This window comes from Cryptotermes secundus, unplaced genomic scaffold (assembly GCF_002891405.2).
Source record: "Cryptotermes secundus unplaced genomic scaffold, Csec_1.0 scaffold369, whole genome shotgun sequence".
Lineage (NCBI taxonomy): Eukaryota > Metazoa > Arthropoda > Insecta > Blattodea > Kalotermitidae > Cryptotermes > Cryptotermes secundus.
In genome coordinates this window covers 176,069-203,561 of record NW_019725844.1, presented here as the reverse complement: position 1 = coordinate 203,561, position 27,493 = coordinate 176,069, and the positions used below count along the sequence as shown (strand labels likewise).

At 38.9% G+C, this 27,493-nt stretch overlaps 1 protein-coding gene across 2 annotated transcripts in view; it reads left to right on the top strand.

Annotated features, from left to right (window-relative positions):
- Positions 1-26,790, top strand: part of LOC111863695 (myosin-6) — a 48,852-nt gene extending 22,062 nt beyond the window's left edge. For both annotated transcript variants that reach the window (XM_023850237.2, XM_023850236.2), the window contains 10 exons: positions 3,481-3,678; positions 5,301-5,539; positions 7,728-7,914; positions 10,150-10,431; positions 12,805-12,939; positions 14,484-14,633; positions 16,648-16,770; positions 17,937-18,029; positions 23,630-23,834; positions 24,563-26,790. In XM_023850237.2, the coding sequence (XP_023706005.1) occupies positions 3,481-3,678; positions 5,301-5,539; positions 7,728-7,914; positions 10,150-10,431; positions 12,805-12,939; positions 14,484-14,633; positions 16,648-16,770; positions 17,937-18,029; positions 23,630-23,785 (1,563 nt within the window). In that variant the 3' untranslated portion in view covers positions 23,786-23,834; positions 24,563-26,790. The remainder of the gene's footprint in view (positions 1-3,480; positions 3,679-5,300; positions 5,540-7,727; positions 7,915-10,149; positions 10,432-12,804; positions 12,940-14,483; positions 14,634-16,647; positions 16,771-17,936; positions 18,030-23,629; positions 23,835-24,562) is intronic.
- Positions 26,791-27,493: the final 703 nt, after the last annotated feature.

Genomic DNA, 27,493 nt, shown 5'->3' with positions numbered 1-27,493 from the left:
ATTCAGTTCGATTCAGTTCACTTCAGCAAGCAACTTCAGCCAGCAGGCTTCGTCGCCAGCGCTCGGTCTTCGGATACATCGGCAGGCTGCGCCGGGCACGACTGCCTCGGCCCTCCAGCGCTCTCACACCCGACTCACTGGGGCACAGCGCCTGGACTCGCCGGTGGTCGCGTTACGGTCCGACCCACTGGGCCTCTGGCGTAGCCACTGCCTCATGGCTCCTACAACCGCGCTCGACTAGCCTTTCACCACCGGCAGCAACCTCCGCCATTTGCCGCGCCGCGATCAAGCAACCTCCAACCACGGCCTAGCCTTTCCACTAGCCTTTCACCGCAGCAAGCCTTTCTCCTTACCGGCGCGCGCCGCGCTACCTCACCGATCAATCATCTCAGCAACCACGGTCCTTTTCAGGGCCAACAAATTGTTCCGAAGAAGTGGGTTGTCATAGGAGTAATGACAAAGACACACGTTAAGAGAGCCCCACAGATCCTTTGAAACTATGGTAAAATTTAAATATTTGGGAATGACAGTAACAAATCCAAATTTGACTGATAAGGAAATGAAGAGCAGATTGAATTCTAGTAATGCTTGCTACAATTTAGTTTAGAGCCCTTATCTTCTTGTCTGCTCTCTATAAGCATAAAAGTTAAAATATACAAAACTCCAACTTAGCCTGCAGTTTTGTATGGGTGTGAAACTTTTCTCTGACATTAAGAGATGACAGACTGAAGATGTATGAGAGCAGGGTACTTTGGAGAATATTTGGTTTGAAGAGGTCTGAAATGGTAGGAGGTTGGAGAAAGTTGTATAATGATGTGCTTCATAATTTGTACACTTTTCCAGGTATAATTAGAATGATCAGGTCAAGGAGGGTGAGATTAAAGGGAATGTAGCACGCAGGAGAGAAGCTGAATGAATGTAGGATTGTGGTGGAGGGCTCTTGTGAACATGGTAATGAACCTTTGGGTTCTGTAAGACATTTTGGAACATCTTTAGTGACTGAACAACTAGCAGCTTCTCAAGAAGGACTCATCTCCATGGAATTAGTTAGTGGGTTAAAATTTGGTTCTATATAAAGGAAAAATATAATTGTGCACCTTTAGGAAACGAAAAAATGACCCCACTATTAGAAATCACCACAGTTCTAACACTATGAAATCCACACATGTGTGGAAAGTAAGTGTCAGAAACTGTGGTTAAAGTGTCAGAAATAATATACGATATAAACTCCGTCCTAAGAGCAACAATATATTGTAGGTCTTTCATCTTGCTTTCTTCTACACTACATGTTTCGGCTGCAAACGGCCATTATCAGGTGTATACACTCACGTAGCTGTTACACCGCACCCAGTTTAAAATTAAAAACATACAGGTCTTCCCAGTTGTTCCCTTTGTCACTGCTAACAGGACCTACTTCGCTGATATTTGTCTGATTCGTACCTCATCTTTGCCACCCACACACATCAATTTTGACCTTCATGAACTGGCACTTTTAAAATCTTCAGTTCCAATTTTAAAAATTCTTTTACATTTTTTTCCCAAATTTAAAATTTAAAATTTAAAATTCTCAGGGTTGCTTGCCCCATATCTATAGTGCTGCAGTGGCTACTTCTTGTTTTCAGCACTGTACAGGTGTTATCTGTTAAAAGAATTTTTAAAATTGGAACTGAAGATTTTACAAGTGCCAGTTCATGAAGGTCAAAATTGACGTGTGTGGGTGGCAAAGATGAGGTACGAATCAGGCAAATATCAGCGAAGTAGATCCTGTTAGCAGCGATGAAGGGAACAATTGGGAAGACCTGTATGTTTTTAATTTTAAACAGGGTGCAGTGTAACAGCTACGTGAGTGTATACACCTGATGATGGCTGTTTGTGGCCGAAACATGTAGTGTAGAAGAAAGCAAGACGAAAGACCTACAATATATTGTTGCCCTTAGGACGTAGTTTATATCATATATCGTATAGAGTGCAACAGGATGCTTAAATATAATATTGTCAGAAATAAATTTGAATGGATGTGGTCTGGGGTTGTTTCTGCGCATACACGTGACATTAGCTCCACAGATCAGGACCATGACAGTCCAGATCTATTGGGGAAGCTCTGCTTATATAGCTGCCTGTCTTAAATATTGCGTAGAATGACAGTATACACTAAGCAGTGCTGCTGTCTATAAATGCTGTGAACTCTTGTCAGTAAAGCCATTTATTTTGGTCATCTTATGCTAGTGTTTGTAACCTCTAGTAAGTCTAACTGCCATTGTACATAATGACAGAATAGCAATCATAGGTCTTAGCCTCATATATATTGTAATATGTTTTGTCTCTGAAGATGCAGTGCAGATTGTTAATTGGTTTATTTAACAACCTACAAATCGTAACTACAATTAATTATAGCACAGTTGCGGGTTTACACAGTTTATAAATCCTACACGATAATCTGTTCACTCTGTCTTCACTAGTCTTCACTTATTCACAGTACAATATGGGAGCTATACCAGTGTCACTGTATTACACACTCCCAATACCTTCTCGCACTATCGCCTCTAATCACATATTCTGGTCTTTGCGTTCACGATTCACTCACTACAACTGAACTCTGCGACTGCTACAATTCAACTCGTAACTCAATACTCACTACTGTAGTAACTCCCTCTCTAGTAACTCTGGTTACACTGAAGAATACTCCTCGTTATGTAGCTTCCGCACTGACAACACAGAAAACAGACACGTGATAGCTACCACTGTTGTGTGATGTCATGTTTACCAATTGCCAAGCAACAGTCTCTGCATGGAGTCGCCTGTTGCCATGTAGTAACCGCAGTGTCCCCTGTTACATCACTGCGGGAAGTGCTGTTATGTCACCGCGGGGGAGGGGGGTGTCCTGCACAGCACAAATACGTCACACTATATATAAGGATTGATAGCAGTTTCTGTGGTTCAGATTGGTTGGTTTCTAATGTTGCTTTGTGACAGTTAAATTGTTTCTGCTTTTAATCTCAACTGGTTGGCATATTGCAACTCACTTTCTGTTCAGACACCACTTGGATGAGTGACACTATCCAGTTGTACTTCAGTTGGGCTAACTGGTTTTCAAGTTGTTCCCACACTTGTCTCTGCAGCCTTGTAACTGAAATGACATCAAGAAGAAGCGTAGGGAGCTTAGTGGGCAACTGAAAACAGCTTCTAATTTTGCCCTCATTCACCTCTTATAAGTGAAAGGTGTTTTTATGTGCCATAGATGTGCAACATGGGACCCCCAGCTTTACTTCCATTTCAAAGGAAGTTGTGCTAAAAATTTATATTGCCCTTAAAAATCCATCTATTGAACCTGCAAACCTTAAGTCCAGTGGGTAGCATGTTACCACTAGACAACAAGGTAAACTTAGCCTCTTATATATAAGGACCAGTAGCAGTTTCTATGGTTCTGAGTCAGGACTCCAAAAATGAGGCTTTCTGCTGACAATACCTGTTTTTGTGTAGGAGCTCCAAGAGCTAAATGAGAAGGCAAGCAAAGCACAAAAGAAGAATGAAGAGCTAACAGCAGCCAGAGAGGCACAGAAGAGCCACATCACAGACTTGGAGAGTTCACTGCAGAATGCAGCCAATGACAGAGATTCCTTGATGAATAAGGTGTTGCATCTCCAACAAGCAATTGATGAGGCAAGAAAGAGAAAGCAGGTACAAAATGTGTGCTTCTTTTTGCCCAGTAACATATTACAAGTATAAATCCTAACATATTGTTACGTGTTGGGTGTATAACGCGACAAATAGCTTCACGCCTTAGTGGATATAGCGAATTTTATTCCACATTCGCTCTTACAGTCACACAATTTACAGTCTCACAATTACTGCTATTTGCAGTATCACAAATACTAGACTGCAAATGCCAGAATACAACTGACTGGTTGCTGGCTAACTCATTACTCCCACTGGCTCCGCTGCTCCTTATTTAGCCTCGTTCCGGACAGCACAGAAAACAGCCACGTAATAGGCACCATTGTTGTCTGGCGCCGTGTTGCTAGCAACGCTGTTGGGAGTTGTCTCTCGCAACCACTGTTTACCCACGTTGCATAGCGACCAGTGTGCTGGGACTCGGCTCGCTTAGGCTCCGCTCGGCTCACTTCGGCTCCGCTCGTCGCGTCACTGCCACTGGGGGGGGGGAGTGGTGTACTGCATAGCGCGACTCGTCACAATATTAATAAATTTTGGTGTTATGTGTCACATACATAATGAGAATATATGCTGAAAAATATTCTGTTGGAAACTTTCCACTAGGAACATAGAAATTTAAACTTTTTCATATTATGTGAAAAAATCTCCTTGGTCAATCAGCCATGTCAATATTGGTTTAAAAACCAATATTCCAAAGATGTCTTCCATCTCTGAAACTTTAGTTTTTAACTCAACATTGACATGGCTGCTCAGCCAAGAAGATTGTAACATATTTGTTTGCCACAAAAATGGTTTATGTGGACAGATTTATTATCACCTTTCTTTTACTTTGATATCAGTGGTAACAGGATCAGATCTGAAACTATTCTTAGTGCCTCCAGTTCGAAATGTCATTGATACCCAACCAATAGTTTGAGATGAAATATGTTGACACAGGCATGTAAACACCATTATTCCTTATGCAGGATTTTCGGTTCTCACAATAGTCATTATGAAGAATCCTATATTCTGGAATACAGTGCAGTGTAGTCCACTAAAAGTCAACCAACATTTTGGAAGACCATGCTCTATAAGTTTTCTTCTTTGGGCAAACAGTACCACAAAAATGTTCATAGTATTTTTGTTATCAGCTGTGAGGTGCTAAGATAGTTTTGTTTACTATTGTTAATTAAGGAGGATTCTGGATATTTCAGTCAGTATAGTGACTAAGCTGTTGACTGGAAAACTGAAGAACTGTGGTTTCTTTCTCAGCAGTTAAAAGGGATATTTCCATTCTATAGAGTCGTCAAACTGGCTGTGGATCCCACTCAGCCTCCCATCCACATATGTTCGCTCCCCTGTACATTTCCATTTTTGGTACTTAATTAAGCATAAGGACAACATTACTTTTACCTAATTTCCTTTATTGTTCATAAAGGAAAACTTAAATTGAGTTTATGTTTATGTCACTGAACTGACATAAATCACTTAGATTTGCATGTCGATCATTATATCTGTAGTAATGCACTATGACCATTGTTGAACTGTACTCAAGATGTTGACCTATGAACTTAGTGTAAAGTTAAACGCACTGATGTAATATGTCACTTCAGTCAAGTCTTGGTTTAAGGAATTTATCATGCTTTTAGGCTTTGTCTGAAGGGTTGGAACAGACAAAGGCCAGATCAATGGCTCTGGAAGTTGCAAACAGTGAGCTGGACTCTGTGCTAGAGCAGAAAAGAAATGTCAAATTAGGCCTTACAAGCCAGCTTGAACAGTGTGAGATTGAGATGAAGGATATGAATGGAATCCTCGGTGAAATTCAGGATGCCTGTGACAAAAAACAAGAGGACATCAAGAGACTGCAGGAGCAACTACAGACAAAACAGTATGTACAGGCTAAGTTTAAATCTTTTTGGTAATGGTGTGACACATATTTAAAACTGTTGACTTGTCAGCTGCTCTGCTGGTTTGAACATGTGTTGAAAGTGTTGATATGAGGAACCTGTGTCCCTTGTGCTGGACCAGCCAGACAATTTGTGACAGGCTCTCAAAGAACCTCAATGCACACTAAGAAAATTTATTGAGTTTGTCCTGCATGACCATAATTTTATGGAGGTTCTGGTGGAGGAAATGTACTTTAACTGAAAAGATGTGCTTAATATAAATGTGAACATGCTTTATTTATCAGATATTATAAGGATAGCTCTCATTAGAAGCTTGACATTTTTCATAATTGTTCTTCTGAGGCATCTAAATACGTATATGAACAGTCATGTCATAGCTCATTTCTGTGGATGGCTAAATGAGCAAGGAAAGAAGTCAAAACTGTGGTGAAATATTGACCATGCAGAATTGTTCTTTATAAGATGGACCACATAAATTTTTTGACACACAGTTAGTCTGAGTTTACAAGATTCATAGATGAGATTCAGGGATGCAAACTTAACAGAACTGAAGCTTAGTGAGAGTTTAAGCATGGGTCCTAGCAGCTGGTTCAGTTATTCAGTATAGAGGGGGTGGGTTTCCCCATGCACCACGACTAATAGTCTATTGTACGTCCCCCTTTAATTTCTACTGTTTCCATACCCTACCAATACTGGTGCCCACTATCTCCCCTTTCTGCCAGCGAGGTCGGCCCTCTACTGGCAGTGGTACCCGATAACTCTCCCCTTTCTGCCAGCGAGGTCGGCCCTCTACTGGCATTGGTACCCGATAACTTCCCCATCTACCGGAGGCATTGGAAACTACTTGGGAAAACATTTTGCCTAATTTTGCCCAGAGGTCTCCTAGAGACATGAGGATCTTTTACGTGCCATAAATCTACGACACGGGACCCACGGCTTAAAGTCCCTCCTGGAGGACTTGTTCCCTGAATTTTTCTACCCTTAAAAATTCCACGACATCCTCCGGGTTTGAACCCGCGTACCTTGAGTCATGAGGTGGGAACGTTACTCCTAGACTACGGAGGCCACTTAGCAGCTGGTTGGTAACCATCATTTTCATGCTGGCCAGTGACTATGCTCAAAGCTTGATGAGCTGTGAAAACTGTTTAATTAGCGATTATGAATTATTTGGATGGGTGTGTGAAATACATGAACAGTTTGTAGAAGAGCAGAGTAGTCAATATTAGGCAAAAATACTAGGCTGCATGAATAATAACTGTAATATGATAATACTTATGTATGTGTTGTAAATACTGTAAATAGACAAGAACAAGGTGTTCTTATTTAGCAACAGTAATCCAGAATGGCTGGAAGGTTGAGTAATTCCAGTGAGCCGACTTTCATACCTATGTAATGCAGAGAAAGGACAGGTGATGCTTCACAAATGTGCAGATCTTAGGTCTTTTACTTTTCTAGTCTGTCGGCAATGTCAAGCTGGTGATAAGCTACAGACATTTTGGCTAGGATCGGGGGCAGCTACGTTATTGAAGTAACAAATCCTGACAGCATGGTGGAAACTATACAGGCTTTTCTTTCTCTACCTCAAGAAGGGAAATCATGTGGTAGCAGCAACCAGATGTAATAGGCCATAACCCATATCATGGTTAATAGATTAATCAGTGAGGATGTGTATAAAATAAAGGCCCTCCTTTTGGGGAATGGTGCTACATCATATTAAGCTTTTATGAACATCACAGTGCATAAGTTGCAAGAATATAAGGATTTCTTTCTCTCACTGAAGTGCTGTCCTAATGTCAGAATGTGAAATTTGGACTGTTTTCAAATTTCATGCTACAACAGAGTGAACTATTGTTAATTCAGCTTCATCGGGACCAATGTCTCACAAGTTGTCCATTTTACATGTTTCTTTATTCTGCCATGTGAATTGTTTCCATTTGTTTATTGTTGCAATGCATAGTGACAAAAATAACATTCTTTTTTGTAAACTATGCACAAAATTCATAAAATGGCAGACAACAGGAAATAATTCATTATTGTGATCTTCTGGATTATGGTACCATGTAGTCTGGTAGTAGGGTAGCAAAGGGATGTCTGTAGGCTGATAAATGTATGGTTCTTAACATCATTAATAGTTTGGGGATTTTTAAAACTGCTCATAATATTTTGCAGGTTGGAGCAGGAAGCCCTCACCTCCGAGTATAGGACAGAGATAACACAGATGATGATCAAGATTGAATTAGAGAAGAAGACATCGTATGATATGGGTTCAGAACTGCAGAGAGAGGAGCAGCTTGCTAATGTGCTGCTTGACAGATTGAAGGAGGTCAGAGCTTCCAACAGCAGCATGGAACAACAGGTGCGTCCATATAAAAGACTTCATCTTCTATTCTGCCATTATTCTGCCCTAATATAAAAAGTACAACAGGTAGTAGTTATAGACAGAATCACCAGATTCTCAGATTTGAAACTTCCCTTTTCGTCGCCTCCTACGACTTGCAGGGCCACGGTTGAGGTATTCGACCCCGCCTCTCATTAACTGTCTCTTGTCGAAGCTGGGCTTTTATAACCTCGGCGGTTGCTATGCAATGAACCTTCTGTTGTCATGCAACGCTTCGAACAATTCGTTACCTTTCATCTCCTAGGAAATGCGTTTGTTTGCCCCAGGCAACGGCCCACTGTTATTGCGTTGTCGCTATGGGAACTCTCCATGTATTCGTCGTAACCATGGAGATTCATTATAGGCTGTTCACTTCCTATTGTGGCCGTTAATATGCGATGACCATAAGATAGCACGTTACAATATATATAGAGGGTTATGTGTGGAAACTTCTGATAACGGCCAGAACTGTTTGTTTCAAATATTCTTCTCATTTATTGCATCTGAGATCATTCTGAATAGTCTATGACTGTATATTAATTCAAACGAAGATTATAGAATGGACGTGGAGATGGGCTTAAATATTTGTTCACAAGGAAAATGCCTGTGTAATGTGAAATAGCACCACAGCATGTCACACCTGAGGTTGCAGATAGAAGAGATAGCCTCGATATATGGAGGGAATATAAGGAATAAGTAGTTGTAGGTAGCTAATAATGAGATTATCCCCCATTTTGAGGTTTGGCTAGGGCACTTACAGTCTCACATCATGAGAAACAGACATGCTGCGATATGTTACATAGGGCTTTAGACAGAAAAAGAGCAAAAAGCAAAGAATAAAAGCAGGTTAAATTTTGGAGGTTCTTGGTCCATGACACATTAGAGGAAGGACATAGATTGAGGATATTTGAGGATAGGGTGCTGAGGAGAATTTTTGCACCGAAGAGAGTTGAAATAATGGGAGGCTGGAGAAAACTGCACAGTGAAGAACTTCATAACTTGTACTCTTTGCCAAATATAATTAGAATGATCAAGTGAAGGAGGATGAAATGGGCAGGGCATGCTACACACATGGGAGAAAAGAAGAATACATAAAGGGTTTTCATGGGAAAGCCAGAAGGAAAGAGACCATTAGGTAACAGGATATTATTACAAGACATTCTGAGAAGAATTAATTGCATACTTTCCTTTGATAGAACATTGACCACATAAACAAAACGAAAAAATTAAAGGGATACACAGACATACAGACATCAATGTGATCTCATATACCTAAAAGATTAGGAGGGAGATATATGAACAGACAGACAGATGTATAGACATACAGACAGCAGGATGATCTCATAAGCCTCCTTTTATTATTCCAAATAAGGAAAGTGGGCCAAAAATGGATCTTGAAGAAATAGAGTGGGGGATAGACTGGACTTATCTGGCTCTAGGTGGTGACCAGTGGAGGGATTTTGTGAACACAGTAATGAACCTTTGGGTTCCATAAAATGTTGGGTAATTCTTGAGTAGCTGATCTAGTGTTGGCTTCTCAGGATGGACTCTACTTCATAGTATCAGCCAGTCATTACAAATGTTAAACGTCAGCAAGTAGACTATAATCTTTGTTGAAGATATCTGTACTCATAGAATAGAGGAGTGCATCTGAGTCATAGTAGTAGAGATGATATGATTGATACCTGCCATATGTTGACAGTATCTGACAGTATTCTTACTATTCCTACAGTCTGTCTTCATGTCATCAGCAAACAGTACATTGCTGGGATTAGAAATCATATCAAAATGTTGAAGAAAGTATTAAGAGGGATGGTCCCTATTCCATTCCATGTTGAATTCCAGATTTAGCAAATTTATGGTGAATGTTAAATTAAAATGTACTCATTTCAGAATTTGTTTTTAGTCCTGCTTAGTCCTGTATAGTTTTCTACTTTCTCCATTTAAAATTAACCATGACTCTCTGACTTCTGTCTAAAGCAGCATTTTGTAGAACTTATTTTCCTGGCAAACATTTTTGAAAGAAGAACAATGTAATTCAACCAGTATCTTCTCACTGGTCACGAATATAATCATCTGCTTTGTTTGCAGCATTGTCATCAAGTTTTACTTTATGTTATTTGGTTTGTTTTGGGTTCCTTCTGGGGATGTTCTCTTAAAACTGTACAAGTAAGGTGTAATTTTTACCAGAGTAAATATGATATTTTGCTGCAGTGCCAAATGTTGGAAGAGGACATTGCCAAAACCAGTACCAGAGCTGAGGAACTGCAGGTTCTAGCAAATGAAGAAGTTGAGCGTGAAGAGAAGGTAGTGGAGGATCTTAAAGGAGTGGAGATATCTCTACTTGATCTGCAGAATTATCTTGCTGAAAGCAACAGGAAACACGAGGAGTTCATCTTGAAAGTCACCAGAGAAAAATGCGAAGCAGATGAGGAACTAAAGAGTGCTCAGCATGGGCTGCAAAATAGCATTGCCAGTCATGAATGTATGGTTCAGGTGTGAAGCTAATTGAAACGGCTTGTGTTTCTCCTGGCAGTAAAACACCAGAATTGTGTTGCAGAAATTATTGTTTTGGAGAGGGGATGCTTGTGGCTAATTTAATGACACTGCCTGTAGCTTAGACTAGAGTGCTGAATGGAAAATATTGAACTTGAAAGGATGTGCACTGTAGTCATGGCCTAATTTGAGGGTCCATCCCAACATTTGCTTGAAGAGATTTAAAAAACCATAAGAAACTTCAGCCAGAATAGTAAATTTTCTAGCCAAGATTCAAACTTGGCAGCATCCAAATTAATATGTTTGCTCAGAAGGTCTCTGGTTCAAATCTTTGCCAGGGCACCAACTGTCCTGAATGGTAGTAGTTACTATAGGATTCTGATGATGGTGTATAACACACTGATATATTGGGTTTTCGGACTTTATCCATCGTCCTGGTTTTTAAGTTAACTAATAAAAACACGATGTTTTGGAAACTGGATCTGTTTCCGTCCTCAGGTGAAGGAAAACACCTATTCTGTTGGGTCCGTTAGAAAGAGCTAGCCTCAATCACTCAATCACCTCAATCGTCCAGTGATTGAGGCTAGCTCTTTCTAACGGACCCAACAGAATAGGTGTTTTCCTTCACCTGAGGACGGAAGCAGATCCAGTTTCCGAAACGTTGTGTTTTTATTAGTTATCTTAGAAACCAGGATGATGGATAAAGTCTGAAAACCCAATATATCTGTCCTGAATGGTATTTGAGATTCTCACTTTAAATAATGTTAAGGTTATGGTCTTCTGGGACATAATGCCACATAATATGTTAGAAGGATGCCAACATTTGAGATGGTTTACAATATTATGTTTAAGCATCCTGTTGCACTCTATACGATATATGATATAAACACCGTCCCAGTTCAAAATTGACGAGTGTAGGCAACAAAGATAATGCACAAAGCAGACATATATCAGGGAAGTAGATTCTAATAAATCGAAACCTGTTAGTAATGACGAAAAGAACAATTGGGAAGACTCGTGGTTTTAAATTTTAAACTAAGTGCAGCAGCTACGTAAGTGTATACACCTGATGATGGCCGTTTGTGGCCGAAACATGTAGTATAGAAGAGGGCAAGACAAAAGAAGTACAATAAATTGTTGCACTTTGGACAGTGTTTATGTCATATATCATTTGACATGGATCTGCCACCTCTGTCTTGTACCTTGAAGATGGAGGCACCAGGTTCCTCCTTAACATTTGTATGTCTCATCAAATCTACACAGCAGCAGATCCCAGAAGGCTGTAGCGTTACTGTCCTGACTGAGGTTTCATGCGACCACTTGAGCCAACTTGCTCAGTTTTATTCATGCATGTGCATGTGTGTGTATGTATGTGAGGGGGAGGGGGAAGCGTGTTCACACATGCTCCATGCTAAGGGGGTCCCACATCACCATGGTATAGCACATCCCTGGGTCTGCAGGAGAAGGAGACAGCCTCCAGATATGGAAGTTATTTGCGACTGTATTTAATAAGCAGTTGTGGACAGCCTGAAAGGGTTAGTCCTGCAGCTGGTGTTGCTTGTCATGGTGCTATCCACTTCTCACCATAAAAAGAATAATTTCGTTATGAAATGATACAGAGGGCTTTGGACTTCAACGAATTCTATGGAATGACCTAAGCTAAGGAATATGGAAATGATATTTGGCACATGGAACATAAGAAGTCTATGTAGGGCAGGTTCTCTGATAAAAGATGCAAGACAAGAAGGATGATATGAGCAGGGCATATAGCATGCATGGGGGTGAGGATAAATGCTTATAGAATTTTGTTGGGAAAGCCAGAAAGAAAGAGAACACTAGAAAGATGTATACATAGGTGGGATGATAATATTAATATGGATCTTGAGAATTAGGATGGGATGGTGTGGACTGAATTAGTTTGCCTCCAGACGGGAACCAGTAGGTAATCTTGTGAACACTGTGACGAACCTTTGTGTTGCATAAACTGTTGGAAAGCTTTTGAATGGCTGAGTGACTGGCAGCATCTCAAAAAGGACTCAGTATGAGGAGTTGGTTGGTGTGTTTGTTTGGTTAGTTTGCATGTATTGTAACCATTTTTTTACCCTCACATGATTTGAAATTTAATTAATTGTGATATTGCATGTAGAATTTGGTGGCATAAAAGAGACTGTTGAATGGAGTGAATCTGAGGGCACAGTTTACCTTCTGTGATGAGGGTGCATTTGGTTGACATATATGTGTTATATAAAATTAAAAGCAGAATGTAGATAAATCGCCCAAATTGCATCAACTAAAATATACAAATGGCCTCCCATAAATGATATGCACCATTTGATTATAGATTTGGTTGCTGACCTCACTTGATGGTTACAGGAGACGATGATGCTGGTGAATGAGAGTAGACAGAGTTATGCACAGCATATTGAGATGAAGGAGGCTGCACTGATGGCCTGTAGGAACGAGTTTCACAGTCTTACCCAGCAGGTGGAAACAGCTTCTGCAGAAAAGGTAAGAAGAAGTTCTAACTGCTCCCATGGCTATTGCAAGCGTAAATGCTATCCCCCACTTTCAAACGGATCACCTTTCTCAAAACTTTCTCCCGGTTAACGATACAAAATTTCTAGACACTGATGAAAATCATCATTGGTGCTGTCATTCTTAATTCCATTCACACCATTGTATATCATGTTTAGATGACTGTCAGTCAGTGATCATGATATAAACATAAATAATTTGTATTGAACAAAAATACAAAATTTGTGAAATATCCTGCCCCTGGTAGCAACTTGATTTGTGTGTGCTGTTGTACAGCCCTGATTGCTCATTATACAGCAGTCATATTAAACCCTTGCCCACATTTCTGGATATGCTTATTGTTTTATGAGGGTAAGTGACAAAAATTGCTGATTTTTTTGTTAATTGGAATAATAATTGGTAGGGTGATCTTCATGGGGAGGGCATGTATCTCACACAGGAGAGATGAAAAATTAATTCATTGTAGCTACTGAACCTGAAAGGAAGAGACCACTTTGTGATACCTGGGTCAAGATGGAAAGGTAATTTTAATCCTCTGAAGCTTTACCTTCATCTAAGCAGTAATTAAAAATTCACTCTCTGCCTTTCATAAAACACAGCTTATCCATCACAGCTGGTTTATATTGTTTAGGGAAATAATTGCTGTTTATTATGAGAATCATACAAAACCCACAATTATACTCTGAGGGCAAAGAGAAGAGTTTCCAAAGGTTAGAGCATATGTAATGCAGTTACCGTTATGCTTTAAACACTTTAACTTATTTATTTAGAACTGAGTTGTGAGGTTATGAGCTAGATTCATCTGGCTTAGGATAGTGCTAGTGGCAGACTTTTGTAACAGTTATTACTGTATTGCGTTGCATTCAGTGTTGTTATGAAGTCATGGTTCTCTTGCACCTGTTATGCAGCAGAATATCATATACATGTATTTGTCATACATGTGTATACTATTTTCCTTGCTTTTTATATATCTGATTGTGCTGACTCTGTAATTGGTTCCAGTAGCTGTTGAGATAGCACTTAAAATAAAGAATAGAATTGAACAATAATTATTACTATAATAATGAATAATTATCACTGGAATTTTTACACATTGTTTCCTTTTAATATTTGTAAGAGGAAACTAAACAGTCACCCTGTCATGGATAATCTTAGTCTTTGTGTACCGATTAATTAGGAGCCATTCCCCTCTTACTGTAAGCAGTAGTGTAAGCCCCAGTCCTTCAGCCAGGTGAGCCACTGCTGCTAATGGTACATGTCAATTTTCATATGCTTTTAATAGGAATACAGTTTCCCTGGCAGATACATTTCTTTTGTATGTCCCAAGTTAATTTATTACTTCCTTTAATTTTATCGTTATTTATTTTTTATTTTCTTTTGTATTGTGTATTTTAAGGGCTTGCCTGTAATAGACCACTGCTGTTGGCAGGCGCTCTAATAAAGTAAAAGTGTAAGTCCAGGGGTGTGGTGAGTACTTGGAACCTTACTCTTGAAATGGTTTTGTATCGGTCCAACAGGATACACTTGAAGCTAAGATGAAAGATATGCTGAAGATGCTTGAGGTTACAGTGAATGAGCTGGAGGAGAAGTTGTTAAAGAAGAGGGCAGAGCAACGGCCACAGGCAGCCAGCACACCTATCAGTATGGTGCTTCCTCAGCCAGAACAGGTGAGACCTGCAGTTCAGTTCTAAAGGAAGGCAGTACCAGTTATGTTCTTATACAGTCCTGTAAGACAATGAAGCTGTGATCATTAATGTTGTCTTCATAATGTTCTTAATCTTTGAATGATGAGTTTTGTTACCATTTCATTCTTCTGCTGCACAATGCTTTATAACCTGGTCTGAATTTGGGCATTGGACTAATTACAGTGATTTGATCCTGTCAGGTGGACTAAACAGTTATAAAAATTACAATCTCATACCTTAAGGACTTTTTTCCATAATTTTAGAAAAGTTATCTGTGTTTAAGAAACTTAGTTAGTTAAATGTTAGTTATATCCATGTAAAATTTTCATGGCATGGAGTTATGCTTTATTAGCTTAACTGGCCCCCAGTTTTCTGCTTTCCCAAACTGAACTGTCACAAGTTTCCACTGTCTTCCTCCAATAGCTGGTAGGTCTAAATGTTATTGGTAGTATCTAGAGTATAAATTCAGGAGCCACCCACATTGAATTAAGTGCTAGCCAATCAGTGCGGACCGTGGCAGCTGCAGTGCCTAGATGCAGACCTCTGACACACTAGCAGCAGTTGCAGCTATGCCTACATTGAGAGAGCAGAACAAGAGTGAGTCTCCGAGGATCATCACCATCAGGCCTACTCCACACAGCAACAGCAGCAGTTGACTCTGCTAGCAGTCACATGGATCCCCCAAGAAGTTCACCACCCAGCGGCCAGCCTGCAGTCACCGAGCTGCCACTAAAGTAGGACTGCAGACACTAGCACAGAGTAGCCTGCTGTGACACAAGCTTCTCCGAGCATCCATCAGGAGCACCCAGCCTCAGACATATCCCTTTTCAGGGCCACAACCTGACCAATTAACGCACACTTTGCATTAGGAATACTGCCCTTTTCAGGGCCCACAACACCTCATCGGTTACTGCATACTCAGCCTGCCTATCTGCCTGCTTGTCTTTATACTCTGTTAACAACAATAAATATTTGTTATAGAGATTAGTTGGTTGTCTCTCCATGCTACTGGATTTGACATCCCACATACATCACACATGACTAGCTCAGCACTGAAGACTATGCTTGTGTCAAGTTCAGTTGTGAAATTGAATATGATTTTGAACAAGGGTTTTCTTGTTGGATTTAAGGTTCACACAGTGATGACTACAAACAGTACATACAGTTGTGTGGATTGTAACGCCATGTAGCACAAAAGTTCCCAATGTTTCAAAGAAAAATATCACCTCCATCTTCAGGATCAATAATAAACCAAGAAAGAAATCAACAGAAGCAAGCTTAGCTTGCCACATGCTTCTGTTTGTTTCTTGCTTCACTTACTCTTTTTCCCTGACAGTGGAGTCATTATGTTCCCCAGCAAGATTAGGCTATGTCTGAAATACAACCCAGAGAGCCATACTCTTCAAGGGGTTTCTTGTACAGTGTTTTCTTAGAGCATTGATTTTGGAGAATATTCTGCTAAAATTTTCAAATAATGAGTCCTAGTTTTATGTGGAGCAGATTCAGAATGTTGTAAAATTGTGCAACTAGTTTGATGCTAGACAGAAAGATAACAGAAAATGAAATGTTTGGAAGACACGCTGGATGACAATGCTGCTGGAATAAAGCTAATCTTTTGGCCTTTTAGTGTGATATGTAAATTACATCATTTCATGCTGCACAAAGCTGTTCAGGCTTCCACTGCACAGAATTGTGCAGATCATGAAGGAACTGCCTGCTAGACATAATCCTTTTTAAATGTCAGGTACTCCATGGGAGATTAGGTATCACATCTCAAAAGGCTGGAAAGAATTTAAAATTGAAAAAAATAAATATAAAAATAAAATATTTCATATTTATGAAAGTGATACAATATTATTGATTGCATCTTGTTTTCACTTTCTTTGTAACTTCCTATCGATTACAGAGAGCTTGTACACCTGATAGTGGAGTGGATAAAGATGGTAATGATTTAAAGTCGTTGCAAAATAATGTAAACATAGCAATGTGTGTTCAGGTCTCTTCTGCAGGTGACCAGCAGTTTCCACGTGGTATACTCAAGGCACCAGTACCCGAATCACTAGTCAGCAGCAAACAAGTTCAGTTCTTTGGACTGAGCAGTGACAGCGAGATTAGTCTGGTAAGCATACTTAAGCAGTGAACACTTTGTTCAGGGCTCCCTGAGACATGTCCAAGTTTGAGGTTAAAGAAAGAGAGATTTGTGAATGTAAAGAATGCCAGGCATGCACCTTGAATTAGTCCACATTAATTTTTAGATCTGGCCTACTGATCATCTGCCTATATAAAGCTTCATACTGAAAACATCTGGGTTATGATACCGTGCAGTCTGTTAAGTAGATATGAATGTTTCCAAGGGACAGTCTGTCTTCAAAGCTGAAATTGAGGCATGGACCAATCCCAGATGACCTGTAGGAACTGTGTGACTCTGGAACAAGAGTAAGAGTGTGCAGCTACACATGCTTGAAAGGAAAAGATTGTAACTGGGTTTCTTTATTCATATGTAGATGCACCACCCACCTCTTTTCCTGAAGTGCAGTATTTGTGATTGTCATTGGTGTGTCTGGGCATAATCATTCTTTTCTTATTCCAGGCTTTGATTGTCCACACTATTCCTTCATGGCTCATCTCCCCTCTCACTTCTCTGACTTACCAATTTGCTAATTGGGCTTGCTTAACCTGGAGGCAGTAAGCTACTCTGATACTCACCCACCACACTACAGACATTCATAACCCAGAATATGAAACTTCACCAATAAGAAACTTTCAATCTTACCAGAATTACTGAGTTTTTGGACTTTCTTTATTGTCTTGTATTCCAAAAAAACTAAAGAACATAATGTTTCAGAAAGTGGATCTGTTTCCATCTTCATGTCTCCAAACCCTTCACATGAGGATGGAAACAGATCTCATTCCTAAAACTTGTTCTTTAGAATACTGGACGATGACAGAGTCCAAAAACCCAGTGTTATACACCATTGTCAGAGTTCTATAGAATCTATTAAGATATTGTATATAAAACTTCCTTACTCTGAGTTCAGGCAAGTGCCTAGACAGATATGAATCATGAATTAAGAATTGTTACAAATGTGTTATCTTACTAGTTCTCAAATACATAGGACAGCAGCTGGTCTTACACTGATGCAACTCAGTATCTGGATGTATATGATGGAGAGCTATGCTCTGAGTTTATTGTGACTGGATATTAAGCTGTTCTTTTCTTCCAATGCACAGGACAGTCATTCTGTAGACTCAGTGGATCATATTATTTGTTTATGGTGTTTGCAGTTGGATGAACCTGCCCTTCCCAGTACACATGCAAAAACAGCAACTGTAAAAGAACCTTCTTCAGAAGATGATTTCATGTCAAACACACAGAAGGTAACATCTGTTTACAAGGGTGATACCCTTTTTGACTGCAAGACAGTGTTAAGATTTTTATGTGCTATCTGTTTAGCCTTTATCTTACAGGAATCGGGGGTTTAAAACCTTGATACTAGAGGGCAGCCAGCCAGGTTTTAAATTGGGGAAGGGTTAACTATGAATGCTGTAAGCATTGGGGGAGGGAATGAATTACTGGAACTCCGAGGGTAAGTCAATAAGTAAGTTACAAATGGATATAGAACTTAAACAAATAAGAGTACTGATTTTAAAAATTCTTTTATTTCTCAACATATTCTTCATGTACATTGAGGCACTTGTCCCATCATTTCACAAGCCCCTGAAAACTAGCAGTATAAAATTCTTTGGGCTGCTCTCGGAACCAGGTGGTGACTTCCCTTTCTACAGCTTTATCATTGGGAAAATGTTCAGCTGAAAGAGGATGTTTAAGGGGACCAAACAAATGGAAGTTGCTTGGAGCAAGACTCATCACTTCTGACAATTTGGGCTAGCATATCATGTCCATTGTGGTAGCGACTGAGATGCTGTAATGCCAGACCCATTCTTTGCACTTTGTGTTGTGGGGTCAGCATGTGTGGCACCCATCGTGCACAGACTTTGTGGAAACCTAACCTGTCGTCCGACTTCCATTTGTTCGGCCCTCTTAAACATCATCTTTCTGCTGAACATTTTCCTGATGATGAAGCTGTAGAAAGGGAAGTCACTGCCTGGTTCCGACAGCAGCCCAAAGAATTTTATGCTGTTGGTTTTCAGGGGCTTGTGAATCAGTACTCCTTTATTTGTTTAAGTTCTATATCCATTTGTAACTTACTTATTCACTTACCTACGTATTACAGCCAAAAAAGTAATTCATATGAACATGTTTGAAGGAGAATATGATGATAATTTCTATAGTATTGTTTCTTTTACCAGTACAAAAACCATTCCATCAAAATTGTAGATTCTTGAAACTAAACAGAATATTATTTATATAAATGTAAATGTACATGTTTATAGAAATTCTCTCATTTCCACATGATGGAACTCTGACTTATATGTTTACCTTTATATGATTTATTCAAAAACACAACTCTTTGCACTTTGAACGGACAAATTTGGCAGTCATTTGTTTCTTGGCAGAGATATCACAAGCTTGGGTGTACCTGCACCTAACCAATGCTCGTTGTGAGAAACCTCAATGGCTGGCCATTCAATTAGAGAACTAGGCCCCTTTGCATTAATTTCAAACAGATTTCAAACCAAATGCAGTTTAAATTTTCAGTGGTCTTTTTGGGTGTCACAGGATGAGAAAAGAATGCGGCTATGCAATATAATTAGTTCATGAAGAGAAAAATTACATCTTTGTCCAGTTCCATATTCTTTGACTAACTGAATATGTGTCAGTCATTCTGTTTCCATCAACATAATCTATGCGCCAGTTGTGTTCTTCAACAGTGGAGAGCCTTTGAGCTCTCCCAGGTTCATCACAGAAATTTCCTTATGCGGATGGCTTATGCATATTCATCAGTACACCTTTCCAAATCATTGCTGTCAAGTCATTTCTCATCTTAGGATGTATGTAACTCTGTTTTGATTTCACTAGCCCCTCTAGAATTACCTGGCAGTCCTTTGCGGTTCTGTCTGACAGTTCCACAGCAGTTGAGAGATCTTACAGGAAAATAATTAAATGAATGTGGAGAGGAAAGAAAATTGTGTGAATTTGTCACCTGTGTCTTCTCCTTTTTTTATGAGACTCTTCATTTTCATGTGTATAGCTTTTATCATTCGTGTTGCATTTTGGCTGACCTTTCCCAAATATGTGCTCATATTGTAAGTAGTTCTACAGCCCGTCATGTTGAGAATTAGCAAATTTTTGTACCAAGTATTCGTTTTCATTAGGAGTGCATTGCTTCAAAATAGCTCTTGAAATGTTCACATCTGTCAGGACTGTAAAATTTAGCACAGGCATCATTCAACTTACCAAACAGAGATACCATTTAATGTATTCACTTTGTTGCAGGAATATAGACATCTCAGTATATGAAAGAGTGAGTTGTTGTTTTAGCATGTTACTGTAAAATGGAGTACAGCACTGTTCCAGGAGAGATCACATTTGTCCCTGATGTGTCCCATTTGTATTACTGTAGTAGTAATAGTAGCTGCAGCTACAGCTCCCACACCGCCACTGCTGCTGCTCCTGGCATCATTGCCTTAGTAGCCAACAAGGTGTTCCCCTTCCGTACTGTCAAGTGCCACTACCATTGCAATGAGGGTCTAAATACTGGTTGCAGTATTTAGCAGTCTCTGCCACACAATGTTGGATCTCATTCATGAACCAAATGATAGGAGATGATAACCGATATTTCTCTACTAATTATATATATGAACCATTTTTCATAAGAGGAGCCTTTTGTATCTCTAATCCACCAAAACCACCAATGAAAGAATGGACACCACCAGACTTCTAGTGGTGTCGTAGTCTCCAAAATCGTATATATATAATCGTGTGTATATACCACACTTGAACACTAATGTAACAAAACTACACAGATTTATATTACAGACATATGAAAGAGCTTTTATTTTTCTGGTTCCTTGGCTATTGTCATAACAGGACTAAGGAAGGCAGTGTCTGGGCTTGACATATCTGATGATGGCCTATCCCACACCCTCATTCCTGTCTCCCCACCAATTACAAACACAAGGGTCGTACTGAAAGTCATGAGCAACAATTTTTTGTAAAGTAACATGCTTTATTATTGACAAACCAAATACACCACCTCAATCTACAGACCTTTTTTATTTTTCCACATAATTGCCTCTTCTTTGTACACATTTCTCCCAGTGTCCTGGGAGTTTGAAAATTCCACTTCTGTAAAATTCTGTTCCAGCCATCCGAAGACACTGACGCACTGCTTTCTGAATTGCCTCCCTTGCCTCAAAACGTCCATGCAGCTGATCCTTCACAAATCTGAAAAGATGGTAGTTGGAGGGTGCCAGATCAGGGCTAAAGGAGGGGTGTGGAAGAACATCCCATCTTTGCAATTGCTTCCAATGTGAGACAAGCGGCATGGGGGTGAGCGTTGTCATGCAGGATGATGATGTTTCATCCTGGATGTTTATCGCGCAATGCACGACGGAGCTTGTGCAGCGTCTGGACATAACGAGCAGCATTGATGGTTTGCCCACGTTCCAGGAATTTGGCCAGAATAAACCCCTCTGCATCCCAGAAGACTGTGCTCATCACCTTCACAGCTGATGGCACTGTCTTTGCCTTCTTTTTTGATGGAGAATGCAGATGATGCCATTCCATACTCTGTGCTGTTTCGTTTCAGGCTCGAAATGGTGAAACCAGCTTTCGTCACCTGTCACAATACAGAGCAAAAAAGTCATCGCCTTTGTGTCAATATCTCTGCAGCAGTTCTGAGGTTATGGCTTTTCGCTGACCTTTGTGGTCTTCGGTCAATAACTGCGGGACCCAACAAGCACAAACTTTCCTATAGCCCGAGCTCTGAATCATCTCCTGTACTGCACTTGCCCTATTCCAAGTTTTTGTGCTATTATATCCACAGTCACATGCCTGTCATCTTGACTGATCTCATCCACGCTTTCCTTGTTGCGATCAGTTGAGGCTGTTCGAGGACGACCACTTCGAGGCTCATCTTCGATGCTGGTGTTCCCATCTTTAAAATGTTTCACCCATCTTTGAACACTGCTCACACCCATGCACACACTTCCATAAGCACGCTGAAGTCTCTTGTGAATTTCTGCAGCAGGGATTTCCTCTTTCACAAGACATTCAATGACAGCATGCTGGCGAAACGACATATCGTTGTCAGCCATTTTGTTAGGAGTGATACTGGTCATGTGATGCAAATTATTGACGTCACAAGACACTCAAGGTTAACACAACAGCTGGTTCCACCTACCACCATACTCTCGTCTGCTGTTCCCAGGTTGCATGCAAAAAAAAAGTTACTTTCTTTGGGTCTTCTGTTTGGCTTATTCAGATGCTCCTGTCTCAGGACTCACAAGCCATTGAATAAATATGAGTTTTGTGTTGACAGGCCGATTACTTAGACATGATGTGACTGGACCCTGCCCCCCCCTCCCAATAATTAATGTCTGTGAATAGCTAACAACAGGAAAATAGAATGTGCATAACATTTCCGTGCCATATCTGCTGCATCCTGGCTCAAAATATTAGGTTATTTTGCATAGCCAGTAAACGGCATATATTTCTTGTTCTCCAAAATATTACTTCTACAATACCATTAAGATGGTTGTGATGTATACCAATTTTCTAAAGGCTTTTATAGGTATATTGGCTTTCTGAATTATGGTGAGTGCATTAAGATTGCATTTAAAGATGTGTGACTGTTCATTTCAGTTGATTTTAATTAAGTAGTTACTATTAAAATATTCGTTATTGTTTTGTGTTGTTTTATCAGTGGCATAACAAAGCAAGATTGTAACAAAAACTTTGTCAGGAAATCAGAATGTCAGAAGATATCTGAATTAAATTAAAATTAAATAGACAAATATCTCCTATCAAGTATATTACTACCTTCTCTTTCTTCTACAGTGGCATGTGGGTATTTTATCTTTGAATATAAAAGTGGTCCTTATTATGAAATCCAGGATCCTGGCCAGTTGTAAATGATAGATAAATTATTTCTCAGTGGTGTACCAATGTAAAATTTTCTTTGGCTTCACCAGTTTCGGTATTAATAAACTTACCTTAGATGCTTTTGTCACAATAAATATAGTATAGGTTGTAAGTATTGAACCTGTTCTGGTATCCATTTTGTTTATGTTCTGTGTTTGCATAAATTAATGCCATTGTAATAAAGTTGTTTCCTTAATGTTATATTTTAGCGTCCTGTTGCACTGATTTAAGTCCATGATTTATTTCAATCGTCTTCCAGTTTTGTGCCGAAACATGTAGTGCGAGAGAGAGGAGGAGACAGATGAATGTATGCACTGGAAGACGGTTGAAATAAATCATGGACATGTTTCCTTATTTTCTACTCTTCCTTTTATTCCCCTCTTCCTCTTTTCTTACCTGTAACGACCAAGATTTGAGAGTTAAGCTGTTATCCCAGTGACACATGGCATATTTGGTGCAGTCTGTTATTACAGTAACAAAAAAAAAAGGTAAAGCTATCTCTGTAACAGGCCTTGAATGCCTATAGGGTTGTGCGACTTTGAGGCTCCCACATTTCCTCTAGAGAATCAGCTCACAGATGGCAGTAAGGTTGTCAGTCTTACACGCTGGCCATCCTTTATTCCCCAGGAAGTTTCCTGGTATTCATTTCTGTTAGAAGCTGAGTCAGCCCCAGGGCCATAATGCAGCTGGAATGATTAGGTCAATTGAAAAAATTCATCTCATCAAGAATAGAACCAGCAACCTTCTGGCTTGTAGCATAATGCCAACTATGCTACCACATGTCCCCATTATTACAGTGACATGAGAGTTCAAGAAGGAACCTGCAGCTCTCAGTTTCAGTGCCTGGTACATTAAATATGGTTGTTATTACATTAATTTTTATTTTGAAATTTCACATCCTGAAACAAAAAAAGTCTTTATATCTTTGCAGAGCCAGTCAGCGCAACTTATTGACAATCCAAAACGCATCGCCAAGGAAACGCAACCCAGAAAGTTTTTCAAGTCCAGATCTCAGCCCATTAGGAATACCGGAATCCAAGTAGTACAAGGCAGCCCTGCTACCTCCAATATGGGCTTTGATGACTAGGAGCAGTAAGTGCCTCAGCACACTTCATCACACTCAACATAAATGAAAGGTAGCAAACATTGCCTAAGTTTACATTGCTTCTGATTTGTTCACAAACGTAAATTTGATTTGATTTACTGAAGAACTCGGTCAGTATAGTGATTAAGCTGCTGGCTGGATGACTGAGGAAACAGGATTCATTTCCAGCCAACTTATCTTCCTGTTTAGTGGGTGCCAAAGGCCTTTTTCTCCAGTGTGAAGCTGATCATCACTTCCATCTAGTATCAAGATTAAGAATGAGTCAAGCTGTACATCCCCTCACCCGTGCATGTTCGTGGCATGGAGCATGAATAAGCACACAGATGACTTCACCTTTTATTATTGATCCCAAATATTTAATGTTTCACACACTTCGTAAGCATTTGTTAACTACTTTTTGTTATTACTTTTGTCCTGCATTGTGGTGACAGGCATCCATACTTAGTTGTCTTTACATTTTCTTCTATACTGACACCCATACTAGCTTCTGTGTTGGTATTTGTTCTTTTTCCCAATAAATTACATGATTAGCATAGCCCATGTGATGATTTGTTGCAGTTCAGTTCCAGTACCTCCCAATTTTCTTTGATTTGGCTTATGCAATATCCCCATGAAGATGTTTATGATACTCAGTTTTTATTTTGTAAAAGTGCATAAAATGAACATAGCATAGATCATTATTTATTATTTGTGAAGAGTAACCTCTTCGTTTCTAAATGACATCTTCAAATCTCAGACGGTTTCCTAATTTATTTGCAGCTCTTTGAAGATTTAATACTCTCCATTTCAAGACACCAGACTTCAGAACTATGCAGTTATGTAATGAGTCCAACCACACAAAAAAAATGTGTATGCATTAACAGATGATACATGTTACAAGAGTTACTTTCTTCATATGTAATGTGAATATCAGTTGGCAGTAATTACTATGTTTCTGTATTCAACTTTCTATAAAAAAATTTTATGATGTGTCATAATTCACCAACTCAGAATTCTAAATGTTTTTAAGGAAGATAGTTTTTTAATGTGTTAGTTAAGGAATCTTGTTCATATGTAGTTCACTTAAGTCAGAATAGGAATTAAATGTTCTATAACTTTCATATTATTATATAATTAAAGTGTTTTTGTTGTTTCAATTTTGTGATCTTTATAAGGAAAGAAACGTTCATGTTTCTTTTCATACAAGTTAATGCTTTATTCTCATAAGTTATTGTGGTAACTTAATGTAATGTTAAAATTTTATTCACAGTAAAAGTACTAATTGCTGCTCAAAGTTAATTTCCCTTTCCCCATATTAGTATGGCGAAATGTGTGAATTTCATCTTCCATAATTTCTATCACAGAAGTTGTCATTTCTTGTTTATGTGAATTCTTTTTTGTCCTTTCAGACATTAACTTATGTATGAGTTGGGATCTTGAAGGGATTGGTAACCTTTCTCCAGAACTAAGGAACGCAGTCTGAACAGAATGGCAAGGATTATGATATGGAGCCATTCTCATTGTTTTTAATGATAGGTTGACATTTCTAAATGCAGAATTAAACAATAAATAGCTCATACAGTGCCCATTTTTATATATGCAGGTGCATCTGATTAAACAGAGAGGTTAGATATTAAAACAGCTATAATTTCATATATATTCAGTTTGTGAAACATTTAATAGAAATAGTTTAAATTTTTCTCTTTTCAATTATTTTCAGAAAATGATGATGTGAACATAATATTCGTTTCATTGTGCATTAAAGAAGAATTGGCTGACATTGGAATCCCTGATTTGTCCTTTATTTATAGAACATCAAGAACAGTTAAGACATCATAGGCATCAGGAGATTCCATATGAAAGACAGGCACACGAGGGAGTTGAATATTGTTATGACACCTAGTTACGAAAGGACTGTTTTCTGAAGAATATTTAGAAACATTGTAAATTCTCCTTTGAGTAGAAATATTTAATATTTTAACAATATATTATAATTAATTGCCTGTTAGGTAAACATGACATGTTTAACGGAAGTTAATTATTAAGTACTAAAATGCAAAATGAGCTTCTGTTTGCAGAGCTCTTTATCCACTGTCATATCCAGATGCGATTAAGCTCATTCATCCTGTCTTTATTTTTATTTCCTTCCTAACAATGATGCAATGCAGGAAATTTTAGTACTAGAGTACACAATTTTCATTTCTGCCTAACTTCTGAACTACATCATTCTGTGTCTGTGTCTGTGTAACGAATTTAGGTGTTAGGCGAATACAAGCCGTGCATGAGCAGCAGTAGAATATTAATTATTTTCCGTGCTATATATGAAATAAGAAAACGAAACAAGTTGTTGGCTACATTTTATGTAAAGGAGAGTATATCACAAATTAAACCCCATCTTATTTTTACAAAACTTGAGTGTGTATGACTACTTGCTTATGCCAAAATGTCCATTTCCGGCTTTGGGCTATCTTTAGTTCCTTTTGCCATGCAAATGCAGTGTTTGAGGTTTACCCAGTTCTTAGTAAGAAACACTTGTATGGACATTTCCAGCAAGTATTAATCTCTTAAGCTCTAAAGTCCCTTTAGAATTCCTTTCTGTCTGGTACCCTTTACAGCGGAACAGTCATACACCTCTTTAAACATGACAAATTCCATGTCTAGCTTAAAGCTTGTGACTCCCCAAATATGTGCGTCTCTAACTATCCACATACAAAGCTCGGGGTTCTAATCCCTTTAAAATCTTGGCCCCTAATATCCACACTGGACAAAACAATAGACTTTTGACCCATACGGCTCAGTCGGGCTCCTCGAATCATTTACATACTTCACACTACATGTTTCTACCCCATTTCTGTGTCATTTTCAGATGGTATACACACTCAAAATCAATCATCTGGGTTGTAACGCCATATGTTGTAATAGAACATGAGTACCTTAACCATAAGCATTGTCAAATTGATCAAATAATGTTAAATAGTGAAATATACAATTATAAATATGAGAATATATAGGTAGTAAAATTAATTTAATTATAATGTACTGTGTGAGATCATGTGCGTATTTTACGTGTATGTTGTCAGTATGATTTCTTGTCTACAGCCAGTGAAATAATATTTGGAACAACAAGTGCGAATAGAACAGTAAAGGTTCAATGAAATTAATTATGTTATTTATGTTGCAGATCTATGCCAGTTTGTCCACAGTTTACTCCACGTGGTATGAAGATTAAAATACTTATTATGTAACAGCAGTCTTTAATATTGATTACCATTACTTTACTCAGTCTAAGTTGTACATATGTTCTTTATTCAATAATTAAATTCTAAATTCTGCATTCTGAAATTGTTATGTATGAAAAGGAACAAATTACTGGTTTCTTTACTTCAGTTTTAAAACATGTCATCTGAAACATGGATCTGAAAATGTTGCATGCTGGTAAGTTCTGCTATCTCTGGGACTTTCAAGGCAAACTTTTCTCTCATAATAATTTATGAAATTGTTAATATACAATGAGAAGAAAACGTTAAAAGCAGAATATCGTAGAACTCCAATTTTGAATGTGCAGTGAAGTCCTAACCATTCGGAGAAGAGCAACAAAAGAAAAAAGAACTCTGTGGCTTTAGTCCGCAAGTGAACTATACTGACCAAGCGCCCGCCACTTGTTGGCGAAGTTAGTAAAACTTTAGCAGATAGAGGGCGTACTTACAGTAT